Source organism: Nannizzia gypsea, genomic scaffold, assembly GCF_000150975.2.
Source record: "Nannizzia gypsea CBS 118893 supercont1.2 genomic scaffold, whole genome shotgun sequence".
Taxonomy (NCBI): Eukaryota; Fungi; Ascomycota; class Eurotiomycetes; order Onygenales; family Arthrodermataceae; genus Nannizzia; species Nannizzia gypsea.
The window spans coordinates 1,167,514-1,188,458 of record NW_003345200.1 but is presented as its reverse complement, the minus strand read 5'-3'; the positions used below and the strand labels follow the sequence as shown (position 1 = coordinate 1,188,458).

The following is a 20,945-nucleotide window of genomic DNA, read 5'->3' as shown; positions in this document are numbered from 1 at the left end:
ATAATCGAAACCCCCTTTCTGTGTGTCTTTATCTAAGTTTGTTTTAAAAACGAAAGTTGATAGCATGGTCGCTATATTAGCTTTGGTGGAGACTCAACGTTTTTTGGGAAAGCTTCTTTTAACATTAACATTAACTATTTAACCTTAAAAATAACACGTCAAGCACAATTACTCATGATCACTGGCTCGAATTTCCCTCGCGAGTTGACCTAGCTCCGCCACTTCTCAGGCGGAGTGTACTTAGCTCATGAATTGAGGATGCGATTCATGATATGTCCGACTCCCGTCAGGGACTGCAGATGCTTGTCCACTCTCTTTCGTGGCGCGCCCTTTGGCAATGCGAAGCCATACTGCTTGCCGATGATTAGGCACTCCACAAAGGTCCTGCACGCCCGCTGCTGTAGCGACCCAGGAGGCTCCTTTGTTATTAACACTGCCATTTCCTCCGGGATGGCCTCGCCGACCAACCAGCCGTGAGCGGCGGCATCCTTCTGGCACAGAATTAAGCATGCTGCTGGGGGGATGTTGAGAAAGCGCTCCTCTCCCTTCTCCGTTGCCTGCCGGGCGAACTGGAAGATACTAGTCAGGAGAAGACGTAGCCTGGTAGAGTCACGGTTCTCGCTGATAAACGATAGCTCGTTGGCGCACGCCTGGCTCGCATCGCCGAATAGCTCAACTTCGTAGCTGGTACCGATGTAACCCTCGAAGAATTCCGCGACGACCCGGGAGAAATATCCGATTGGCCCTGGTTCCTGCTTGGAAATCATGAAGAAGTGGCCCGTCACGAGTACCGTCGTCCGACATAGGTTCTCTTCCCGATTTCCAGCACAAACGCTACCACTGAAGTCGCTCAGGAACTCGCGGATGCCAAAGTGGAAGAACTCCAGCGCGTCCCTGTCGCAGGCGATGGCGGCCCAGTCGGCACCGCTGCTGCTGTGGTGTCATCTCCTTCTCTCCATCCGTGTCGGACCGCCGCCAGCTTCGTTTCCATGCCCGTGAAAACAGTGATGGCCACTAGTGCCTGAAGATCTCTCGGTGCAACTCTCTGCAGGATCTGTGTCGACAGGTCGCCCATCGCCTTCAGCTTCTTTTGGCTCCTGGCGACTACCAGCCCCAGGAAGAACACATGGTACAGCTTTGCCCATTTCCGCAGCTCATCTGTTTTATTCTCCTGGACGAGCTCCTGCAGTACAGCCAGACTGTCCCACCGGTTTAACGCCACGTACTTGAGATAGAGGGACATCAGCTCGAGGAGGAGAGGGAAACGGAGGGAAAGGCCCAGCCCCTTCATGACCAGATCGACAAACCGCGACGAACGCTTGAATCTCGCGAAGAAGACCCGCTCCTGGAGCCCAAGCAGTTCTTTCACCCGCTCGTCTATCGGATCCGAAGGTCCATTCAGCAAAGTAACTCCCAAGGTAGCTGGCATTTTATCCACACACGCTCCGTGCTCAAGTAGCTCCTGCGTTATCTCTCTCGAATTCGCCAAAATGGCTCGCATCAATGGCGTGTCAGTGTCACCATACTCCGCCTTAGCCTCAAGATGTGCGCCGTGGTCCAGCAGTACAGACACAACCTCCCTATGCTGTCCGGTAACCGCGATATGTAGTGCCGTCAGCATGCTTCGATCTTTGAAATTGATACGCGCACCGTGGTCAAGCAGCAGCTCCACCATTTCTCGGTGGCCTTGGTTGACGGCCCAGGACAACGGCGTCCGGCCGTAGTTGTCCTTTCGCGAAATCAGGCGACCATGCTTGCTGATCAACAGTTTCGCCCAGGTTACATTGCCAAAGTATGCCGCGAGATGCAATAGTGTGAACAAAGGCGGGCTTCCACCATTCTTCTCCCGCTTCCAGTAGACTTTCCACCATTCGCCCCGAATCAGAGAGTCGGCTCGGAAGAATGGCCGTGAGAACTCAGATGTTGTATCAATCACATGGATGGCGTGATGGAAATGAACCGGCCAATACCGGCTAGCATAAGATAAGAAGGGATCGTGAATGCTTCTGGAATTTCCGTATCCACGTTCGACGTGAGCTAAACAGGTCTGCATGAGGATCCTGTGGGTGTCTAGGCCCATATGGAACATGTTGATCCCCTTGATGTTGACTTGATCGCTCTGAAAGAACTCCTTTGCCGATTCGTGAACCAGGTTGACAACTACTCCTTCGACCTTCACGAGCAGCCCACCAGACTTGAGCCGTCTATCAGTTATTTCTGTTGCTAATTGAGTACTAGCTGCCGTGATTCCTGTGGCAACTGCTAGTTCCTCCAGTGTGAGGGGCCGTGCAGCGAGAACGACCCATTGAAGAAGAGGAGCCAATGCTTCCTTGTCGACGACCTGCCGGAGGAGCCGCTGGTATATCCCAATGAGACCTTTAGGAATATGGCAGAGAACTTCATCAATTTCGTCCCAACTCCCACTGTCCTGAAGTTCATTAACAACGAACCCGACCCACAGAAAGGTCCCATCAGCGCCAGCCAGCAAGGCCTGCTGGACCTGGGCGATCATTTCTTTGGAAAGGTTCTGCTCGGATGCCAATTCAGCAACTTTAGCGAAGATGTATCGCTCGACATCATGTGAGATTTCCGTGTCAGAGATATTTAGTTGGATCTGCTGAAATTCACCGAGTTTGCTCTCTAGAATGGCCGGCTGAGGTCGGGAGAGGATAATGAACTTTAGCTGCGGCGTTACGTTCTCCTCAGACTTAGACAAGTGATTTACAACGGCGTCAAGAAGCTGCCTGAGCGATTCCTTTTCGCATTCGTCCAGGCCGTCTAGAACACAGACTACCTGGGAAGCTGTGCTCTGCTGAAGTAGAGTCAGGAAAACCCTCCACAACGAGACAAAACTGGAAATGGTATATTTTTGGTTGTCTCCGCACCTTCGAAGGAGCTCTTGATTTCCTTGGCCAGGTGAGGATGGAGGTCGATCCATTGGTGCAGGATGCCTCTCATGATGGTCAAAGCAGTGTTCCTATTCTTGTCCCGGTTACTACAGAAGTAATACAGAAGGACGTTATCCACAGCGTCTACCACTGGCTCTGGCACCTCCGTGATATAGATTGCCAGCATGGTCTTCCCCTTTCCAGGACCCCCTGAGATCCAGAGGAGTGGGCTACTTGCATCCGCCAGCCACTCTCGATAATTGGGGTGCTGTATGAGCCATTCACAAGTGCCATCAACTCTGCGCCCTTTCAATGCAATGAGGGACTTCCGATCAACCTTCGGTCTTGTTAGAAGCAAAGCGTCAAGAACAGGCGCGGCCTCAGCATACGAGTTTACTGCCAGAGGTATTATTGTCTTAGACACCGTCGGTATGAAGGAGAGGACTTCTTTTGCGTATGCTGCGGCGGCAGCTGCGGCGTGGGCATGCCAAAGATTGGGCCTGTGCGAACCTGTATAGTCGCAAATCCCCCGGATGACCAGGTACTGGGCGCTGGCGGCATAGACATCCGTCATGCTGTTTGCCTCTGTCTCAAAACAGAGAATGTCATGCTCATGTGCGAACTTGTTCCGGGTAACTCTATGGCGCGTCAGATAGTGGTGGGCTGGAAGCAATCAGGCCATAATGAACTACGGGGCCCTGTGCCTCCCGATGCTGCTGGGACCGGACCCTGTCTGGATCGCAGTGACTGTATCCGCTTCCTTCAGATTCGACGGTTGTATGATCGTAATTCGGCTCCAGGCGTGTATCTTGCTCTGGGCCAGGACGGGCAAAGGTGACGGGGTCTTTCTGCACGATCTCAGAGATGTACTGGGACATCTTGCTTTCATCAAAAATGGCGGCTGTTTCGGCCTTGCCCATAGCTGTAAGGAGCAGTGGTGTCGGTAGATCTAAACCTCTGCTGCCAATATACCAGTCTTCCGTTCGCTTCCCCCCGTCCACGTCATACTGGGCGACACCTGGGGCCCCAGCTGTTGACTTGCTGACAACAACATCACCAAGACGGATATCCTCCTTTGTATCTGGCACTCCTCTGGCAATGCCAACCATAAGGTTAAGTTGGATAGATGTGTAGCTTGCATGTAACTGTTTGGTCACGTCGGCCACTGATGTTTTACCACACGCCCTGGTATCTGGATACGCTATAACAGCATTGTGGCCTTGGAGACTTCCCAGAACATAGCTGTTGTTATCGTCTAGATTCCTGTTCAAGGGAGAGTTGTTATAGACGCGATCAAGGGTTGCTTTTGCTGCGGCGACCTCTATAGGCAGTGTGCAAACCCACCCGACTGTGTAATCATTACAGGACGCCATTCTTGACCAGGGCGTAGGTCAAGAAATAAGAGACCCTAGAAGCGTCGATGTCGAGATTTAGTATTAGGTATGTCGTCGAAATTGCCTCGACCATCTGGGTATTTTTGGAACGGGATTAACTTTCTCTAGAATATTGCCTATATCATTAACTAGGTAGGTATAGGTGAGAAAAGTAACTAATTAATCCAACAAGGGGTATAGTTGTAATGATGAATGTGGTGGCAGCGATGATACACCACATAGTTAGTTACCATTCGAGTATATAATCATACATAGTATCTAACTACGGAGCGGTTACTCAATAACATTTAACATCGCTAGCCGCTGCACTAACTACTTATACGTCGGGTGCTGTGGGATTCCGTGGGTGGGCGTCTATGCTCGATGTTTCCGCAAGAACTGCGAGAAAGCCAGGTTACTCACATACCCCTGCCCTGCAAGGCCTAACTCCATCGGGTACATCTTTTGTTTTGTTTGGCGTTTTGACATGCATATGCATCTCCAGCCACCAAAGAAGTTAATTCTTCCAATGCCCCCGTTTGGAAAGTCATGTCTACACAGGCTAAAAAGTTGCTTAGCCACCTCTATTTGAAAAACATTTATTAAATACAAATATCTTCCTCTTGCTAATTCATTCATATAGTTATTCACTTATCCAATATCTCATCTATACTCCAGGATATAATATATTCGACCATCGGAATATCAATGTTCTACTGGGCGGGTCCAACCTTAGTGGACGGCCCGCCTTCCCGCGGCGCCCCTTTTCCCCCGCTCCCCGGCCCGCACCAAAAGTATAATTATATATGTTGAAGGTTGGTCGGACAGAAGACTTGGCCCCAATATTTACCTTGAGGCTGCAGGACATCCGTTTGCATCCTGCTGGCTCTCTTTCCCTGAATGGTTGTATAGTTTTGAATGTTTTGTACCGGACTGCTGCATGTGAGGCTGTGTCACTCGTCACTCGTCAGTCGTCACAAGTTGGTCACCAACTCACAACAAGGCCGGCGCTTAGCAAGGACAAGTGAATAAGATAGCACTTGACGGTTCTTCATTTGCCTTAGCTTCCGCTCTATTCTCAAATTCTAGTCTCCCCATATCACACCAAGTATCAGCACACACGACGGCAAATGGAAGTCGCTCCCCGTCTTCGAGTTTCAACCCCACCGCCGTCAGACGCGCAGAAAGGGCGGGTAATGAAACCCATCAGCAACGCCGCATCCAAGGCCAAGAGGGCAGGAAGGCGCCCGGCTCTTCTCTCGTTCGACGAGATGCCAGAATGGTTTCGACGTGAGTCGAACAAGTGGATTCTCCATGGATATCGGCCCATCTCAGGCTCAGCTCTCACTTCGTTCTCCAGCTGGTCGTATATCCATAATGAGTCTGTCAACATCTACTCCCACCTTATCCCGGCCGTTTTCTTCATGCTTGGTGAATGGTACCTTCAACAGTACCTTATTAGCAAATACTCTAAGGTGACCGGCGCCGATTTTATTGCCTTCTCTATCTTCATGTTGACAGCCGTTACCTGTCTATCATTATCGGCGACGTACCATACCTTGATGAACCACTCCCAGCACGTGGAACACTTTTGCCTGCGACTAGATATGCTGGGTATAGTAATCTTTATATTGGGTGACCTTGTCTTGGGAATATATATGGTTTTCTGGTGTGAACCTTTACCGCGCAATATTTACTGGTCTATGGTTAGTTAAGTCTATCTCCGTGTAACTACTTGAGTCTAATTGACACTCTTCCTTTTCTCGGTTGATAGATTGGAATTTTCGGGACGTTGACGATCTTTATGACGATGCATCCCAAGTTCCAAGGCTCGAAGTATCGCAATTTCCGAGCTTTGATGTTCGTGGCGACTGGCTTGTCCGGCGTTGCGCCTTTAATCCATGGGCTTTGGGTGTTCGGGATATCGCAAATGATGACAAAAGCTCTCCCCTACACCATGGCAAAAGCAGGCTGCCTTTTATCTGGGACTGCTTTTTATGCAGTAAGGCTTCCTCATTCCGCACACAAAAGAGAGATTGACCTTAACCCATGTAAAGGCCCGGTTTCCCGAAAGTCGATACCCTGGCAAATTCGATCTATGGGGCTCACATTCAATCTTTCACGTCCTGGTAGTATGCGCCGCTGTGGTCCAGCTGATGGGGTATCTAGATGCCTATGATCATGCACAGGCAAATATTGCTTGCTCGTCCATTTGAAATCCGTTCTCCTAGTATACATCCATTTCTTTAAGCATTTTCAAAATCGGTTATTGCGGATAGATTCACAGAGTTATACACCTAGGCTTCCTTGTGGTTGAATACATCCCAGCCATCGGCCTTGGAGAGGCAAGGGAAGGGAACCTAATTCAATTTGTGAGTGACAATAACTGTATAATTGACCTATGTCAAAGATTGGCTCTCGATGCCCTTTTATTCCCTAACCATGCACATATATTTTGAAATTTTCAATGAACCCGGCACGGGTAGTGACTCACATGATATAACAACCTTACGCAACAAGGCTCTTTAGCACTACCCTCTCAGCTCGAATCCAGCGGATCCAGATATCCCCAGTCTATATCTACTATTAACAGTTGCACCCTACCCATACAAGTTTATGTTCTAACCCTTAACTGCTAGAGATTCAAGAACATAAGAACAAATTACCGCCAGCGCCTGTGATGCGTCCAAGCCACGCTCTGCTAGCGGCGAAGGAGAGCAAGACAATAAGTAACTAACGAAGCGAGTGGCGCTACCTACGAATCTCTATACAACACCCGGAAAACCGACGCCAAACCGGCACTCTTGAGAGTCACCTGAGGCAGCCTAGTCCGCTGGAGGGCAATGATGGTATATCCACGAGATTTGATGTGGTCACTGGGTGGTAAAGGCACTCATCGTGCGCTATGCTAGACCGGCCTCCAACCCTAGGATGCTCTCTCAGCGACCACTTCAGCGTCGAGGCGACTCTCGCGCTCCAACAGGGAGAAATGGGCAAGCCGAGAAGCTGCCTTTGCCGAGGATCTTGACCTGGTTACACGGAGGATATCGCAACCCCTTTTAGGCAGGCTACTCTTCCTTGTTACTGGTGGGACAATGCTCCACCGTTGACTGATTAACTCCGGGCTAGTTAGTTAGTTAGGAGCTAACTAACTCGTTACCAACCACGTGGTAAAGGATCTGTCAAAGTCTTTTTTTTATAACTAGTCATCGAATCCTTCGTCAACTCTAATAGAACAACACGAATGGAAAGAATCAGTTACGAGCATCTTAGTTTGGCATATACCCCATTAATACCCCGATCGACTGCTTTAACAGTTTAAGCAGTGTACGGCGGCCTCAAAGCCTCCAGTATCTACCTCGCCTTTACCACTAGCCACTTACTCTCCTGTCTTGATCCATTCTACAGGCTCTGGTTTTTATACTAGTCATAGCGTGCGTGGGAATTGGCATCCTACAGAAGCTGGGCAAGTCAAAGTATAACAAAACTTTTTATGTGCCCACTGTCAGTGTGGGCTCACACCTTTCAGTGCAGTGGCAGATTTGACAGCAACTCATCCACAGTGATCCACCCAGATTCGGGTGGATTAGCTGCCCAGATTTCTGGTGAGGGTCTGTAGGATGCCAATTCCCCGCTAGCTATAGTATAAAAGCTATGTATAGCCAAAGGCTCGCTCGAAAAAGCACCTTGCTACACAGCGTGCCTCACTTCAGAGTACGCAATGATGGATACTAGTAAGGTAGTAACGTCAATAAAACACAGTGCACAAGGCGCACAAAAGACCAGCGCTTCCAACAGTTTGCTGCTGATGATTTCGGGGGAAGGGGTACGCCTGCCCGGCCCAGAATTTACCCCCGTAGATGGATGCGTTAGACGAGGCGTTTATGTACAGAGCTAGGCTAGAAATCTGGGCGGCTATCCGCCAAAGTTTTGAAGGATAAGCTACCCAGACTCCTGGTGAGGGACTGTAGAAAGGGAGTCTATCGATTGGGCTATTCTAACCTCTATCAACATGTCATCATACCACCAGACGCCCTTCCAGAGAATCCTTCATAGGAGATCCTTGATAGCAAATCCTTCAGGGAGAATCCTTCAGAGAGAATGCTTCGGATTGTACGCATGTATGGTTAACTAAGTGCTGGTATCCCATCATCCATTCGACTATAAGAACAGCGAGTTTCCCCCAAGCTGTCTGTCACAAATGCAAGCAGAACAACCTCAGAAAACAGTTCGTCTTACATTTCCACATCGCCTTTCCTCACCTTTAGCACACCATGAAGCTTCTTGATCTCCTCACCGTTGCCTTTACCCTTAGCGGTGTCTCTTCCGCTATCCCTACCACTGGGGCAAAGACACTCGAGCCTATCACCGGAACCGTTGTTTCTAGCGGTGTCACTGAGGATGGCGAGCCTTACACTATCACCTCTGACTTCGTTGATTTGACCGATACGGACTGTAAGTTGCCTATCATCTGTTCTGCTGGGACAGTGCCTCAAATTCCCCCCTGCAACCAGTCCTGGAGCTAATGACTCTCATATAGTGGCGCTTTTCGAGGGCAACTCCGGAAATACCACGACCAACCTCGAAAAACGCGGCTTCGGCGCTAAGGGCAACTGTGACCAGTGGTACGAAAACAAGTACTGCTACTGCGGCGGCGCAATTTCGAACCGTGGAGATTCCTACTGGGGTAGCCAGGATTTCTGCAACACGCATAAGTTCAAGAACTTCCGCGACGGATCTCTCTACTCTGTCAAGTGGCTGCCCACGGTCAAGATCGAGTATTGGGTTACGAACAAGTGCAAACACGACAGATATGTTGGAGACAACTGCGGTTCTATCTTCCTCGACCTCATCGATTGGTGCGAATGGTCGTGGATGACTGCTAAGGGAGGACATCAGAACTTTGATGACTGTCTTTTCTTCAGATTCGATGTGAATGGCCGTTAGAGTAGAACAGAAGGAAGGAATGGCCTTTAGAGGAAAGCCGAGGGAATCACTGTTAGTGTAGAGCTGGGGGAAGATTGGAGAAAAGAGTGCCTTGTTGTCTACGAGCTTAGATAGCAAAATAGTACAAGATCGTATATTGGGGACCTTCTAAGTAACAGCCTTTATATAAAAATCAATACACATCTACTAAACGTTAAACAACAACAACTACTACTATAATGATGGCGGTATAGTATATGCCATTAACACTAATGATTATACGGATCATCTTGGCGCAAAATAATTACATTCAAAGCATCAAAAATCCGGCGCCTAGCACATCCCAGACGTTTGTAATGATTTCGAACTTCGGCATTTCCTACGTTGAATCTGCTCACGATATACTATCTATGTTGCAAGCCTGCTCTTTAGACTTTATAATATGTATGATCACAACGGTTGACAGGGTTATCCTTGCCGTATCGCCTAACTACCTCGGAAGGCCATTCTACTTATTCTGAAATTCCAACAGATACGCCCTGTCCAAAGCCATCTCCCATTTGTCAGTTGTAGCGCAACGACAGGGGAGCATGCATCAAGTGTCCACCTGAACGACTGAACGAGTTACCCCTGGAAACTCACATCCTTCCCGCAGCCTATAATATCTAGTGGTTATCCCCTACCCCAAACCAACATGTAAAAAATATCTCCCATGCATCAACTCTGACACATCGACGAGGGTTGACCCTGTCTGGCCAGTCAAACAAGAAGCGGCTACGCCCGAGCAGCTCGACTATGTGCCTCTCGGTTATATATGTACCCATGTCGGGTGCAGACTATCGTGCTCTCGTGAATCTCTCTTCTTGATCCTTCTATACATCCTCCCACAGCCATCGTTCTTAATCACTAAACAACCAAATATGGCTGATTTCTACTGTGGACTTTACTTTCTCGGCTGGCTCCTTCTGCTAGCCTGCAGCAGGGCCACGGACACCCCAACCCCTACATCCCCACAGGTCGTGGAAGTTGACCTGATCTTTCCGCGCAACGAGACATACGCCCCTATCCCACTGATGCCGGTTGTCTTTGCTGTCCAGAACTTCCACGCTGCGAAGCCGCTCTTACTGAACTTCTACTACACCCTCGACCACGTCCCTTACACCCAACCAAGGCCCCTAATTGGCCTACGTCATTTACAGTATGCCAACTACACTGGCAGCAACACTCACTTTGAATATGACTGGACCTCCAAGCTTAATAATACTGAGGGCACGTGGATCTTTACCTGGGAATGGCGCGCAATGAACTGCTCGCAACCTGATGAGGCGCCGCCAGAAACCCACCCAGGACAAGGCATACCTTTAGAGATTGACACCGCCGGCATGCGCAATATTCTTTACTTTACTACTAAACACGGGGCTAAGCAACCAGATCTTGTTGCTGCAACGCAAGATAACATTTGTGCTAAGTCACAGGCTGAGACTGCGAATATCACGGAGATACTAGATGTTCCCGAGTATGATGATTACCACGGCACTCAGACTACGTGCGCATTGCTTTCGACTATTACTCCAACTCCAAATCCCTGTGGTGTCAAAATAGACTCCAGTATGGCATCAAGTATTTCATACGCTATTCAATCAACTGCATGTGTAGGAGGCTTGAGCCCAAATGTGACCTGCCCACCTAGCGCTGAGACGAGGAACTCGGCACACCGCGCAGTGCAATTTTCGGCCGGAGGCGTAGTGTTGTTGGCGGCTACCCTTGCTTGGCTCATTTGTATCGCATGATTTCTGATCCCATTGTATTTACAGGCATTATCAAGTACATGTACATATAGTCACTTCTCGATGAAGTTAGTTCCTCCTGTCGTGCATAATAAATTACCCCTAGCCAGCGCGGTTGGCAGGGGCTACTTACATACATGCAACACTGATAACCCTCTGGTCTTTGCGCACATTGGTTATTACATATGGAGAAATACCCTGCCCAAAGGCTAACTCGGCAGGTATGGAGTAAATTTTACATGGTAATTACCCAGGAAAATATATCCGGGAGGCAAAATGGTCTTTGATGTTTGCCAGTTTCACTATCCATGCCTCAGCAGCTAACTACCAATAAGACTTGCCCAGCTGCCTAAACTAAATTACTGGGCAACAAGCAACGGAGATCAAGGCCCGCCCGTCTAATTATAACTAGTTGACGCTTACTACGGTCCCTTGCAGTTAATCAATTAAAAGGGGCTAGTTAAAAAGAACAAAGAAATGAAATGGGCTGGCTACCCTAGGTATATAGCTTCTGTGTCTCCGAAAGTTATTAATATATCCACTTACCCACGTAGCGATGCCGCGAAGCGGTGTTAATAACTAGTTCCTGCCTGAGCCAAGTTCATCCACCGTCTATACCCAGCCAAAAATAAAGGCGTACAACGTTCAACTTACAATGACTAGTTACTGATATTAGTTACTACACGTTTTGCACCACTATCGTTAAGCGCCGATGTTTGGCGTGGCTCTTGGGGCGTTGAGCCTCTGGCTGCTCGCCAGTGTGGCGGCTACTGCACAGGAAAATGGACAACCAGCCAACCCAGGCTACGACGGTAGCGAATACCGGACTGGGAACTGGACTGAGCTAACTTGCGATGAACCAGCCGTCCTAGGCGACAACCTCTTTACTCCTTCACAGCGGTGGGGGATGTTGGACTGCTCTCACGCCTGGCAGGACGCAATCAATACATGGAAGACGTACGATAGGCCGCGAGCTAGAGGTGACAGGACAGCGTTCCTGAGGTCTATTTTCGACACAATCGAAGGACCGAAAGAAGCAGACTGTGGCATATTACACGGCACGAAATGTTGGAGCCCATTGACGTGCAGCTCGTTCGACCAGAAAGGCACTGGCCCAGCAGCCTATATGATATGGATTTCCATAACCCAGGTTCAGGATGTAGGTTTCCATTTGATGATGCCAGGCATATCATCACCCATATGTAGTTATCCGCAGTCCAGCTAACAGACTCAAACCTACCATGCAGATATACATAGAGATTGATTTCCATAAGAACAACTGTGAACTATTTGTCAATTTGCACTTGATGAATTCGAGACATGTTGCACCGGTATCGCCGCCTCCCGACCCGAAGTGGCTGCTAGCCCTGATAGATCTAATCACCATTGGGACTGCTGGAGTTGGCGGATTGGCTGCCCATTCTGGTAAGTGCTTGTGCTCTTACGCACTCCTGTGGCCGCAATGAAATATTGACTTGTTAAAAAATTAAAGAATTGGGGAGTATGCGATATTTTGCACCGAGGTCTACTAGATATGACAATTTAGTGGATACTACATCGCTTCTTATCAGACAAGGTACAAACTTGGCAAAAGACTTGCTAGAGGAGCCCAAGGTGTAAGTTGCCCCCTCCTACAATTGCTGTGCCATTTAGCTCAATTTTATGGCTAACAATTAGTGGAAATAACTATTTTACAGTGGTGATTGGACCTCAATGAAGCAAGATAACTTCTCGTGGACCCTAGGAGAAGCCGCCAATGCCTGGCATAACATCACTGCAGCCTCTCTCGAAAGTCTTTTCGACGGGAGCGATAGCTCAATAGATACGCTGACAGGTATCATTTCTGATGGCAAGCTCATTTACGGGAAATTAGTAGATTATGAAGGTGTTGATAACTCTGCGCCTGAGGATAAGTATTTTTCTTCTACTGTCTCTTCGAGAATTTTGTTTGCGTTCGCCATCCCCGCCATCTGGGCTGCCGCAGGGACGTTCCCTTTTGTCATTGACTCGGGCTATCCGTGTGGTACAATTGACCCGCTCGGCACTTACCTCTCTGTGGAAACGATGCATGCGACAGCTAGCTGTGTTGACGACCAATTGTACTATCTAGCCTCGCCAAAAGGCGAGGCACATACATTTATACCTCACGTCCGCGGCGGATATTACAGACACAACAAGTTTTCGGCTCTGCCTGGGATCGAGAATTTAAACCATGGGAACGACTATAGAGGCCTTACTTTAGATGATCTAGTCAAGGGGTGAGTTTTGTATTTCTCTGGAAACTTCTTAGTAAACCGTAGCTTGATACAGGCACTAACGCACATCTAGAGCTGTCCGCACATACAAGCAGAATGGCGGTAGAAACCTTGTCAAAGGCAACAACGCTGGGGCTCGTGACAAGCTCATAAGTCAAGATCTCACCTTGGAAGATTTCATCCGCATAGGTCAAGACATCACGACTCCGGGCTTGATCCGTATCCCTGTCTGCAGCCCTGATACGGCCCTCAAGGGATGGCTGGGACCTAACAATGTGCGTGACACCACATTGGAAAACTACCCGTGCTCTCTACTAGCCACGGGTAACGGTTAAGTGTGCAACCTCAACGTTCGAGGAATAGACGAACGTCGAATTGTATGATAATAATAAAGAACATTGAGGGAACTAGCGGATGGTAGACCACACCAGTTGTGGGCCAGAATCAGTGCCGGACCGCAGATTTCAATACCCGCAGGTTTGGTGTCGAAGTCCTATAACGGATGGAAACAATGCCTTCTGTTTAGGCGCACAGAATATCGTGGATATTATCACGGATATAAGCCAGTTTGTCGAAGATGGTAGGGTTGCTGTCAAGGGCGACATGTTATGTAAGGGGAACGGTGGCTGGAATGTCAATCATGGGATCTATTATTGGATATTTTATTAGTTGGAGCTTCTCATATAAAGTTTCTAAATGTATATATTGGTTGTATGTACGAAGTGCTGGTAGATTTGGCTTAGATGTACATATGGATATCCCCCTAAGGTTGCGTTGACTATAATACAATTTGACTTGTCTTTCATTCTAATTTTACATTCTTACACTGTATTGCCTGGTAGGTAGTAATATGATATTTGATTTACAAGGTAATAAGGAATAAATTACCACCTTGACTTGCTACTAAATGGTTGGGCTGATATAGGTAATGTATTCAGTTCTCCAGGGGTAGGTATAGGTATTGGCTGTGCAGAATTGTCGGATTAAACAACATATTAAATGTTGGAATATTCCACTTTAGCTACGACTCGCACTCATTACCCAAGGATTCCTTGGGGCATTAGGCCTTTTTGTCCCTTGTAGTCCAACATTAAACAATATAGAAATATGGAGGGTTTTTTGCAAAAAGGGGTAAAATACACTAGAATACATTGGCTATAGCCCATTTGGGTATTATGTGCTAGGTTTATTAGCGCAGCGGATACTGCAGTAGAATGAGCAAGAGCGTAGATATTGAAAAAATGATTAACGGACAGCAAGTGTAAGTTCTTGTGGGGAGTGCAGCATTCTAGCATCCCGTTGCCAGTTCGAAGATGATGCCACTGGTGGTGGAAGATCGAGATGTATATCATCTTCTGTTGGACCACAAGTGACAAAAAGGCCTGATGCCCCAAGGACGCCTTGGGTAATGTGTGCGAGTCTAGCTAAAGCGGATACATATCTCAACATCTTCGTATAACTCAGGATAATCATATTGACCTTTGTTGTCACCGTCATCGTTGGATTCTTGGGATGCCTCGGCGCTGCCAGCTAAGGCGACGGTGGGTTGAAGCATCCATTGTAGTTGTAGAAGTGCCGGGTTGGGTAGGGGAGTTCTGTCGTATGCGGTGATATGTATGAGTGTCCCCGAAATGATTTCCTCATTGGATACCACATCCCACAGCCGTATCCGGCGGGTTCCAACACGAAATACACGCGTTCATGATATTTGTGAACGGAAGGATCCAAGCATATATGGTTCTGTATCGTCTCAGTAGCTACAGGGCTAGTGAGGGCATTATACCAAGCATCAACTATTTTGGGGTCCAGAACATGCGTAAAACACTCCACGGATTGTCTTTATCGTTGGCTATATCTGATGGTGGCAATCCCGTTATGAAACGTGGGAAAGATATGTAGTATGGCCTTTCCTTGTGCTAGAAAACCAGTGCTTTTCCTCGTGGGGTTCTAGCTTGTCGAACATGGATATTACCCTTGAAATTGTACAGCCAGTTCACTACACGAGTATTTGTGTCGGTATAGAGCAACGCCACGACAACATAGTAGTCAGTGAGCTTAATATGCTTAGGGGGCTAGTCTGTGGCGTCCTTCATATCTGTTGCCAACTCTATATATTCCACACATCGCAAGGCACAGCGTTAGTTGTAGTGTTGTCTTCATTAGGTTGCAAGAACTTGTTTGCCCACGACTTCGCACTCTCATCTTTTCTTCCGGGAATACAACGGACATACTCGGAGAACTTGTCTGTCACCGTCATTAGTGCGTTGCGGTTCTCTGACTCCGGGAGATCGATGATAAAATCGAGTGTAAACGTGTCGAATGGGCCGGCAGGAGGGATTGGAGTAAGTTGACCATAGGGAAGATGATTCCGAGGTTTTGTAACAGCACAGGCGGGACAGCCAGAGACAGCAAACGCTGAGGGTAAACATGTAAGTCAGATGTAGTCAACTGAATGATAGGAACCGGTGACCAGTCTTTAATAAGGCCGCAGGGGCCAATTCACTTTCCCACCGGCAGTTTAGGGATCATGTTGGCCAGATGTCCGCATGTACAAGAGAAAATCCCAGCCTCACTGAGTATAGCAGGTTTTCTTCTCCCTTGCACCTCTCAAAGACCGCCTGTGCATTTTTCTAGGTATTATTGGACCATTTGTGAATATCGAGGGTATATAGAAAAGTGAAAATCAACGGCCATGCTCTTACTGCGTGAGCTATATTATGACTGTCTATCATCCGGACCCGAATTTCACCGTCCGACTTTGGGGCAACTGTGACAAGCTGAAAGTTATCATAGCACTGAGTATGAAGGAGCTTTCTACCGTCATCTTTAATATTTGTATCCCCATTAGCACGCTTTTCTGCCTCTATTTTATTCAGTTTCCGAGTCACAACGCATCGGTGATGGTCTCGATTAAGCAGCCTCATCTCCAGGTTAGAAATGTGCTCTGTGCTGCCAGATTTTGATGCATGTACTGTGAACATAGCGATCAAAGCCTTACAGACAACGCAGATAGCCGTGAGGTTGTTAATATTTGCTAATAAATCTCTAACAGCTTTGATAATACTCGGCAAGACATCGGGGCCGCCGATATAGAGGATAGTCAAACCGCTGCCTTCCGTGGGTATTTCCGTTAGATGCATTTTGACCAACCAAACCTAGCTCCTCATTGGTCATCATCTAGGCGATCCTGTGCGTTGATAGCCATAGTGTTGATTTCATCATTAGTCGGTGCGTATTACCTAGGCAGTATAACCGAGTAGTTGGAGAAGGCAGGTGTAGATATTAGTTAGAGGGTCATCAGCAAGCATACGAAGATCAACTGATTTCCTCCCAGTTTTAATAGCCCTAAAGGGAGTTCGTGAGTAGGTGGTGTATCTTCAAAGGCTCGCATGTTCCAGACCAGAATAGTTTATACGACCAAGCCTTTAGTGTTGATTTCATGCTGGACTTAGTGTTCAAATATGCCATTCAACCAAAAGAGTGAGCCTACACTAGTGTTAGGTAGCAAGCTTCGTATATAGTCAAGCAAGCACAGTAGGGTATAATCCAAAATATATAAATTCTAGCTTGTGGTAGCTCTGGTATCTTGACGATGTAAGGAATCAGAAAATTCAACTGGGGTATTGATATTTATACAAAGAAAGTCTCCAGGTTTGGTAGACGTCGGAATTCACTGCTTCCCAACGTCACTACGATAGCTTCACTGCTTGAGTGACTGCGCCTTTGCGGCTCAACAGCACGTCATAGGGTCTTTGCCATATTTATGGCTTTCAAATATGGTACCCAAGATGCCTAATTGCAATGTAATCAATATTGGTGGTACAAAAATTAAGGTCGGGAATGGTATCATCATTTCAGTGCTAAAACTTCGCTCTTACAGTATCATATCACTTCCTAGCAAAACTCTTTGGGCCGCCAGTGCTATGCCGCAATGCCCCAGTAGCCCCCATTTTTCGCTTCCCGCCAACCCAATTTTCCTTAACGTGCCTACTGGCAGTTGAACTCTTTGGTGGAAGAACAGGATTGACGCCATTACCGGAGCTATTCAACACCCTGATAGCAGTAGACCCAACCTTCATATCCTTTGGCCGCTTATCGACTGCATCTGTAAGCCGTATATGTTTTGGTTTGCCCATCTTGAGCTTTTCCATATCAAACGCTGTTATTAACGGCTGAGACGGCTCTGCGTTTAGAATTTCGTCAGGAAGAAGTGCGGGCAGCGGCGCCGATAGGCCCAGCCTGGACTCTCGTGTTCCGGCACTGAGTGTCATTGAGCTCTCGGACTGCTGTTCGTCATGTTTTGATGTCTTTGCTTCGGCTATCTTGGCCTTGGCTTCTCGACGGGCATCAGCTGCCCTTTGGATAGCTGCTTTTGAAGCGGCTTGTTGTTGTAGGCGTTTTTCATGCTCTTTTCGCTTCTCCCTTCGCAATTGCTCGTCCCTGTCATAAAGCAGTCAGTACCTAGTGCAGTTTAAGAATATCCTGTCAAGATAGCTTACATGTGTCTTGTTTCTTCCTTTTTGCGCTCAACATCTCGTATTTGTGATAGCTGAGCAGCATTGCTAAACGCTTCTGGAGCTTCGTCATCGCTACTATCATCCTCATCATCCTCGTTGTTTGGTTGTCTGGTTGTTCCATGTTCCGACTCTGCACCGACGTCTCCCTCGTCATCGTCTACGTGGGTGCCATTGGTTTGGGCGGGTTCTTCGCTCCCAAAGCGGATTTTTCGATTAGGAGCGACAATATCTTCATTCTCAGGTGCTGCTGAGGTCGAATTGGTATTTGGCCGGTTGATTATTGTAACAGACTCCAATACCTGAAGGTTCTTAGGTTTGGCGCCATCTCCCTCACGCTTCGTCGTATCTTTCGATTTAGTTGTTTTCAAGCTTGTCTGGCCTTTCCGTCTCTTCTGTGGCCTGTTTTCGGTGGTCTCTGTAACGGACGATGATGACGTCTCCTTGCGTTTTCCATTAGACACCGGAGCTCCCTGTGTTTCTGGCGTTTCTGGCGATAAAGTCGAATTGCGGGTTGCTGTGGCCATATTGGCGGGCTGTTCTTGTTCGGACGCCGTATCTTCGGTGCCGTCTGGCCTCTTGAACAAACCACGAGCAGCGGTTACTATCTGAGACAACATATGGAGCGAAAAAGATTGAAGAGTCGTGAAAATTGCGATTATTCCTATCAACGATTATCTTCTCTCTACACCAATAACATCTATTTTTTTTTTTGCAGGCGATAGTCGGACTTTTATTTCCCCGGCAGCGATAGCCGATCGCCAATTTGAGTTCGATGAGCGGATGACACGGAGAATAAAGAGCGAGGAAAAGTGCGTGTCTTGCTCGTAGTACAAGACTGATAAAGGATCTCTGACTGCTTACATGCTATTAGAAGACCAAAGCAAAGTCCAGGAAAGAAGTCCCAATGTATCAAGATGCCGCCCATAACGCCAGGAACGCTTTTTTTGTCCAAGTAGAATATTCGTAGTCGTATATCGTTAAGTCTAGCTGTAGAGGCCCGAAGCCTCAGCAGTTCTCCGTCTCTCTTCTGCCTCCTCTGCAGCCTGGAGGTAGTCGTCTTCTCCAACATCGCTCACCTCGTCCCACATCTTCTCAAACTCCTTCATGTCGTGTGGTGGCACCGCCCACATGTTTTCTCTCAATCGCTTGTTCCTCTCACGGTCTTCCTCCACACGCTGCTCGATCTGTTTCCGGTCAACAGTGACCCTTGACTTTGTGGCGTCCAATCCGGCCTTCCCGCTATCTACCGTTCCGGGGTCCTCGAGCGGCTCCAGGTCAAGGAGATGAGCCGGATAGCTTTCTCGTTCCTTGAGACAGGCATCGATCTCAGATACTGTTTCGTGAGATAGTATCTCCTTCGATTGGAGACCGTTCAAAACACGCCTTACATGTTTCACATTGGCAGCCCCAGAGCCGTCTGCAGGGGCAACGGCGTCGACAATTTGGAGGATATCACGTTTAATCATGTGGACGAATTCGGGGTGGTTCTCATTCGTGGCCATGTCGGCCAGATGCTCGATGAAGTACATGATGTTGGCCCGGGTATTCATATTACTCTGCAACCAATTTGTCAGCTTGTTATATTACCCATTACCCATGAGGCATTTCACAATAATAAATAAAATAAAAACAAAACTGCCGGGCCTTGCTCACCCTTTCCAGCTGCTCCAAGATGCATGAGTGGAGGTCCTCCCCCATGTCCCTGTGTTTCAAGACATAGTTGGCTGCCTTCTGCGACGAGGTGAAGGATGCGCTTAGATGTTGCAGCTGCGTGGTAAAGCGCATGCGGACCTCAAACGGGTCGGCCATGCTGGAAGGGTCGGTGTCACAGTCTGTCTTCCGCTTTTTGCCTCATGAGATCATGGCTCTGTCTCGTCGCTCGCCTCCCTTGCCCGGCCTTGCTCTGGTATTCGTTTCCTTTTGGTTTGATAGTCGCCTGCCTTTTCGTGTTGAAACTTCCCTCCAAGAGACTAAAAAAGCCACGCTGACGTAATAGTGCATTAAGTAAGTCACCCAAAACGGGTAAAACCGGGCGCATGGGCCCCTTGCCCTCGGGCCGATGTTCTTCCGTTCTATTCTTGCTTTTTGCTCATTTTAACGAAACAGGAAAAGTTCGCGATATAAAATCGACGTCGGACCCAGCGACACCACGAACCGCTCGACGCCCTTCATCCTCCAGTTTCAGCACATTCTGCACCCGCTACACAGTCGTTTTCGCCTGTTTCCCACCCTGCACACCCGCAATCATGTCTTCGTTCATGGACGGCACTCTTTCTTTCGGTCACTCGGGGACGACAGTGACGTTTCTTGGATGTGGTAGGTTCTTCCCGCAGCGCCGGGGGGGAACTAGGGATGCATGTTCCGAGGAAAAACAAACGAGTGAATGCGGCTAACTTGGCGTCGTTGACGATGACAGGAACACTCGGCACTTCGATTCTCTCGGGCGTGATGGCGTCTCTCTCGGAGCCGCGAAGCTCGTCCGCCTACCCGCCGCCCTCCGGCTCTGCCACCCCTTCAGAGGGCCTGCCAGTGCACCAGACTCCCTCCAAGTTCATTGCCTGTGTCCGCCGGCCGGAGTCTGTTAAGCGAATCCAGCACATCCTCAGCCCGTACAACCTTCCCTTGACCATCCTCCAGAACGAGAACGTCAAGGGTGTCACCGACGGCGATGTCATCGTGCTCGGCTGTAAGCCATACATGCTTAGCGAGGTTCTCAACGTTCCTGGCATGAGAGAGGCTCTCAAGGGCAAGCTTTTGATCAGCATCCTTGCTGGTGTGCCCGCAGAGCAGATCGAAGAAGTGCTGTACAAGGATTCCGATATCGACTTGGCCGACAGATGCCGCGTCGTCCGTGCCATGCCCAACACCGCTGCAATCGTCAGAGAGTCCATGACTGTCATTGCCAGCACTAACCCACCACTCTCCCACTTCCAAAGCACTATCGTCGCCTGGATCTTCACTAGTGTGGGCCGTGTCATCACCCTCCCACCACACATCATGGACGCAAGCACTGCCATGGCCGGATCCGGCACTGCTTTCGTTGCCCTTGTGGTGGAGGCCTTGGCTGACGGCGCCGTTACCATGGGTCTCCCCAGAGCTGAATCGCAGTTGATGGCTGCTCAGGTCATGCGTGGAACCGCTGGAACGGTCCTGAACGGCGACCAAAAATGGTTTGATTCGCGAGAACCCAGCACCCCTG

At 48.6% G+C, this 20,945-nt stretch overlaps 10 protein-coding genes across 10 annotated transcripts; 5 read left to right on the top strand and 5 right to left on the bottom strand.

Annotated features, from left to right (window-relative positions):
* Positions 1 to 245: 245 nt before the first annotated feature.
* Positions 246 to 3,462, bottom strand: MGYG_08979 (hypothetical protein; the record flags this gene model as incomplete). Its single annotated transcript, XM_003174880.1, has 3 exons — positions 246 to 881; positions 926 to 2,802; positions 2,886 to 3,462. The coding sequence occupies 3 exons, from the start codon at positions 3,460 to 3,462 to the stop codon at positions 246 to 248; spliced, it is 3,090 nt and encodes a 1,029-aa protein (XP_003174928.1).
* A 64-nt stretch (positions 3,463 to 3,526) lies between these two features.
* MGYG_08978 (hypothetical protein) lies at positions 3,527 to 4,261 on the bottom strand (the record flags this gene model as incomplete). Its single annotated transcript, XM_003174879.1, has 1 exon — positions 3,527 to 4,261. One exon carries the CDS (start codon positions 4,259 to 4,261, stop codon positions 3,527 to 3,529), a length of 735 nt encoding a protein of 244 aa, XP_003174927.1.
* Positions 4,262 to 5,457: 1,196 nt separating this feature from the next.
* On the top strand, positions 5,458 to 6,477 carry MGYG_02455 (adiponectin receptor protein 1; the record flags this gene model as incomplete). The annotated part of the gene is made up of 3 exons (XM_003174878.1): positions 5,458 to 5,875; positions 6,036 to 6,263; positions 6,431 to 6,477. 3 exons carry the CDS (start codon positions 5,458 to 5,460, stop codon positions 6,475 to 6,477), a joined length of 693 nt encoding a protein of 230 aa, XP_003174926.1.
* A 2,058-nt stretch (positions 6,478 to 8,535) lies between these two features.
* On the top strand, positions 8,536 to 9,208 carry MGYG_02454 (hypothetical protein; the record flags this gene model as incomplete). Its single annotated transcript, XM_003174877.1, has 2 exons — positions 8,536 to 8,716; positions 8,802 to 9,208. 2 exons carry the CDS (start codon positions 8,536 to 8,538, stop codon positions 9,206 to 9,208), a joined length of 588 nt encoding a protein of 195 aa, XP_003174925.1.
* Positions 9,209 to 10,107: 899 nt separating this feature from the next.
* On the top strand, positions 10,108 to 10,977 carry MGYG_02453 (hypothetical protein; the record flags this gene model as incomplete). The annotated part of the gene is made up of 1 exon (XM_003174876.1): positions 10,108 to 10,977. One exon carries the CDS (start codon positions 10,108 to 10,110, stop codon positions 10,975 to 10,977), a length of 870 nt encoding a protein of 289 aa, XP_003174924.1.
* Positions 10,978 to 11,686: 709 nt separating this feature from the next.
* MGYG_02452 (hypothetical protein) lies at positions 11,687 to 14,112 on the top strand (the record flags this gene model as incomplete). Its single annotated transcript, XM_003174875.1, has 7 exons — positions 11,687 to 12,133; positions 12,222 to 12,399; positions 12,521 to 12,590; positions 12,672 to 13,232; positions 13,303 to 13,504; positions 13,707 to 13,839; positions 14,072 to 14,112. 7 exons carry the CDS (start codon positions 11,687 to 11,689, stop codon positions 14,110 to 14,112), a joined length of 1,632 nt encoding a protein of 543 aa, XP_003174923.1.
* Positions 14,113 to 15,859: 1,747 nt separating this feature from the next.
* On the bottom strand, positions 15,860 to 16,369 carry MGYG_02451 (hypothetical protein; the record flags this gene model as incomplete). Its single annotated transcript, XM_003174874.1, has 1 exon — positions 15,860 to 16,369. One exon carries the CDS (start codon positions 16,367 to 16,369, stop codon positions 15,860 to 15,862), a length of 510 nt encoding a protein of 169 aa, XP_003174922.1.
* Positions 16,370 to 17,116: 747 nt separating this feature from the next.
* MGYG_02450 (hypothetical protein) lies at positions 17,117 to 18,363 on the bottom strand (the record flags this gene model as incomplete). Its single annotated transcript, XM_003174873.1, has 2 exons — positions 17,117 to 17,669; positions 17,729 to 18,363. The coding sequence occupies 2 exons, from the start codon at positions 18,361 to 18,363 to the stop codon at positions 17,117 to 17,119; spliced, it is 1,188 nt and encodes a 395-aa protein (XP_003174921.1).
* A 366-nt stretch (positions 18,364 to 18,729) lies between these two features.
* MGYG_02449 (hypothetical protein) lies at positions 18,730 to 19,555 on the bottom strand (the record flags this gene model as incomplete). The annotated part of the gene is made up of 2 exons (XM_003174872.1): positions 18,730 to 19,302; positions 19,400 to 19,555. 2 exons carry the CDS (start codon positions 19,553 to 19,555, stop codon positions 18,730 to 18,732), a joined length of 729 nt encoding a protein of 242 aa, XP_003174920.1.
* Positions 19,556 to 19,992: 437 nt separating this feature from the next.
* On the top strand, positions 19,993 to 20,922 carry MGYG_02448 (pyrroline-5-carboxylate reductase; the record flags this gene model as incomplete). Its single annotated transcript, XM_003174871.1, has 3 exons — positions 19,993 to 20,062; positions 20,163 to 20,831; positions 20,870 to 20,922. 3 exons carry the CDS (start codon positions 19,993 to 19,995, stop codon positions 20,920 to 20,922), a joined length of 792 nt encoding a protein of 263 aa, XP_003174919.1.
* Between the last annotated feature and the right edge of the window lie 23 nt (positions 20,923 to 20,945).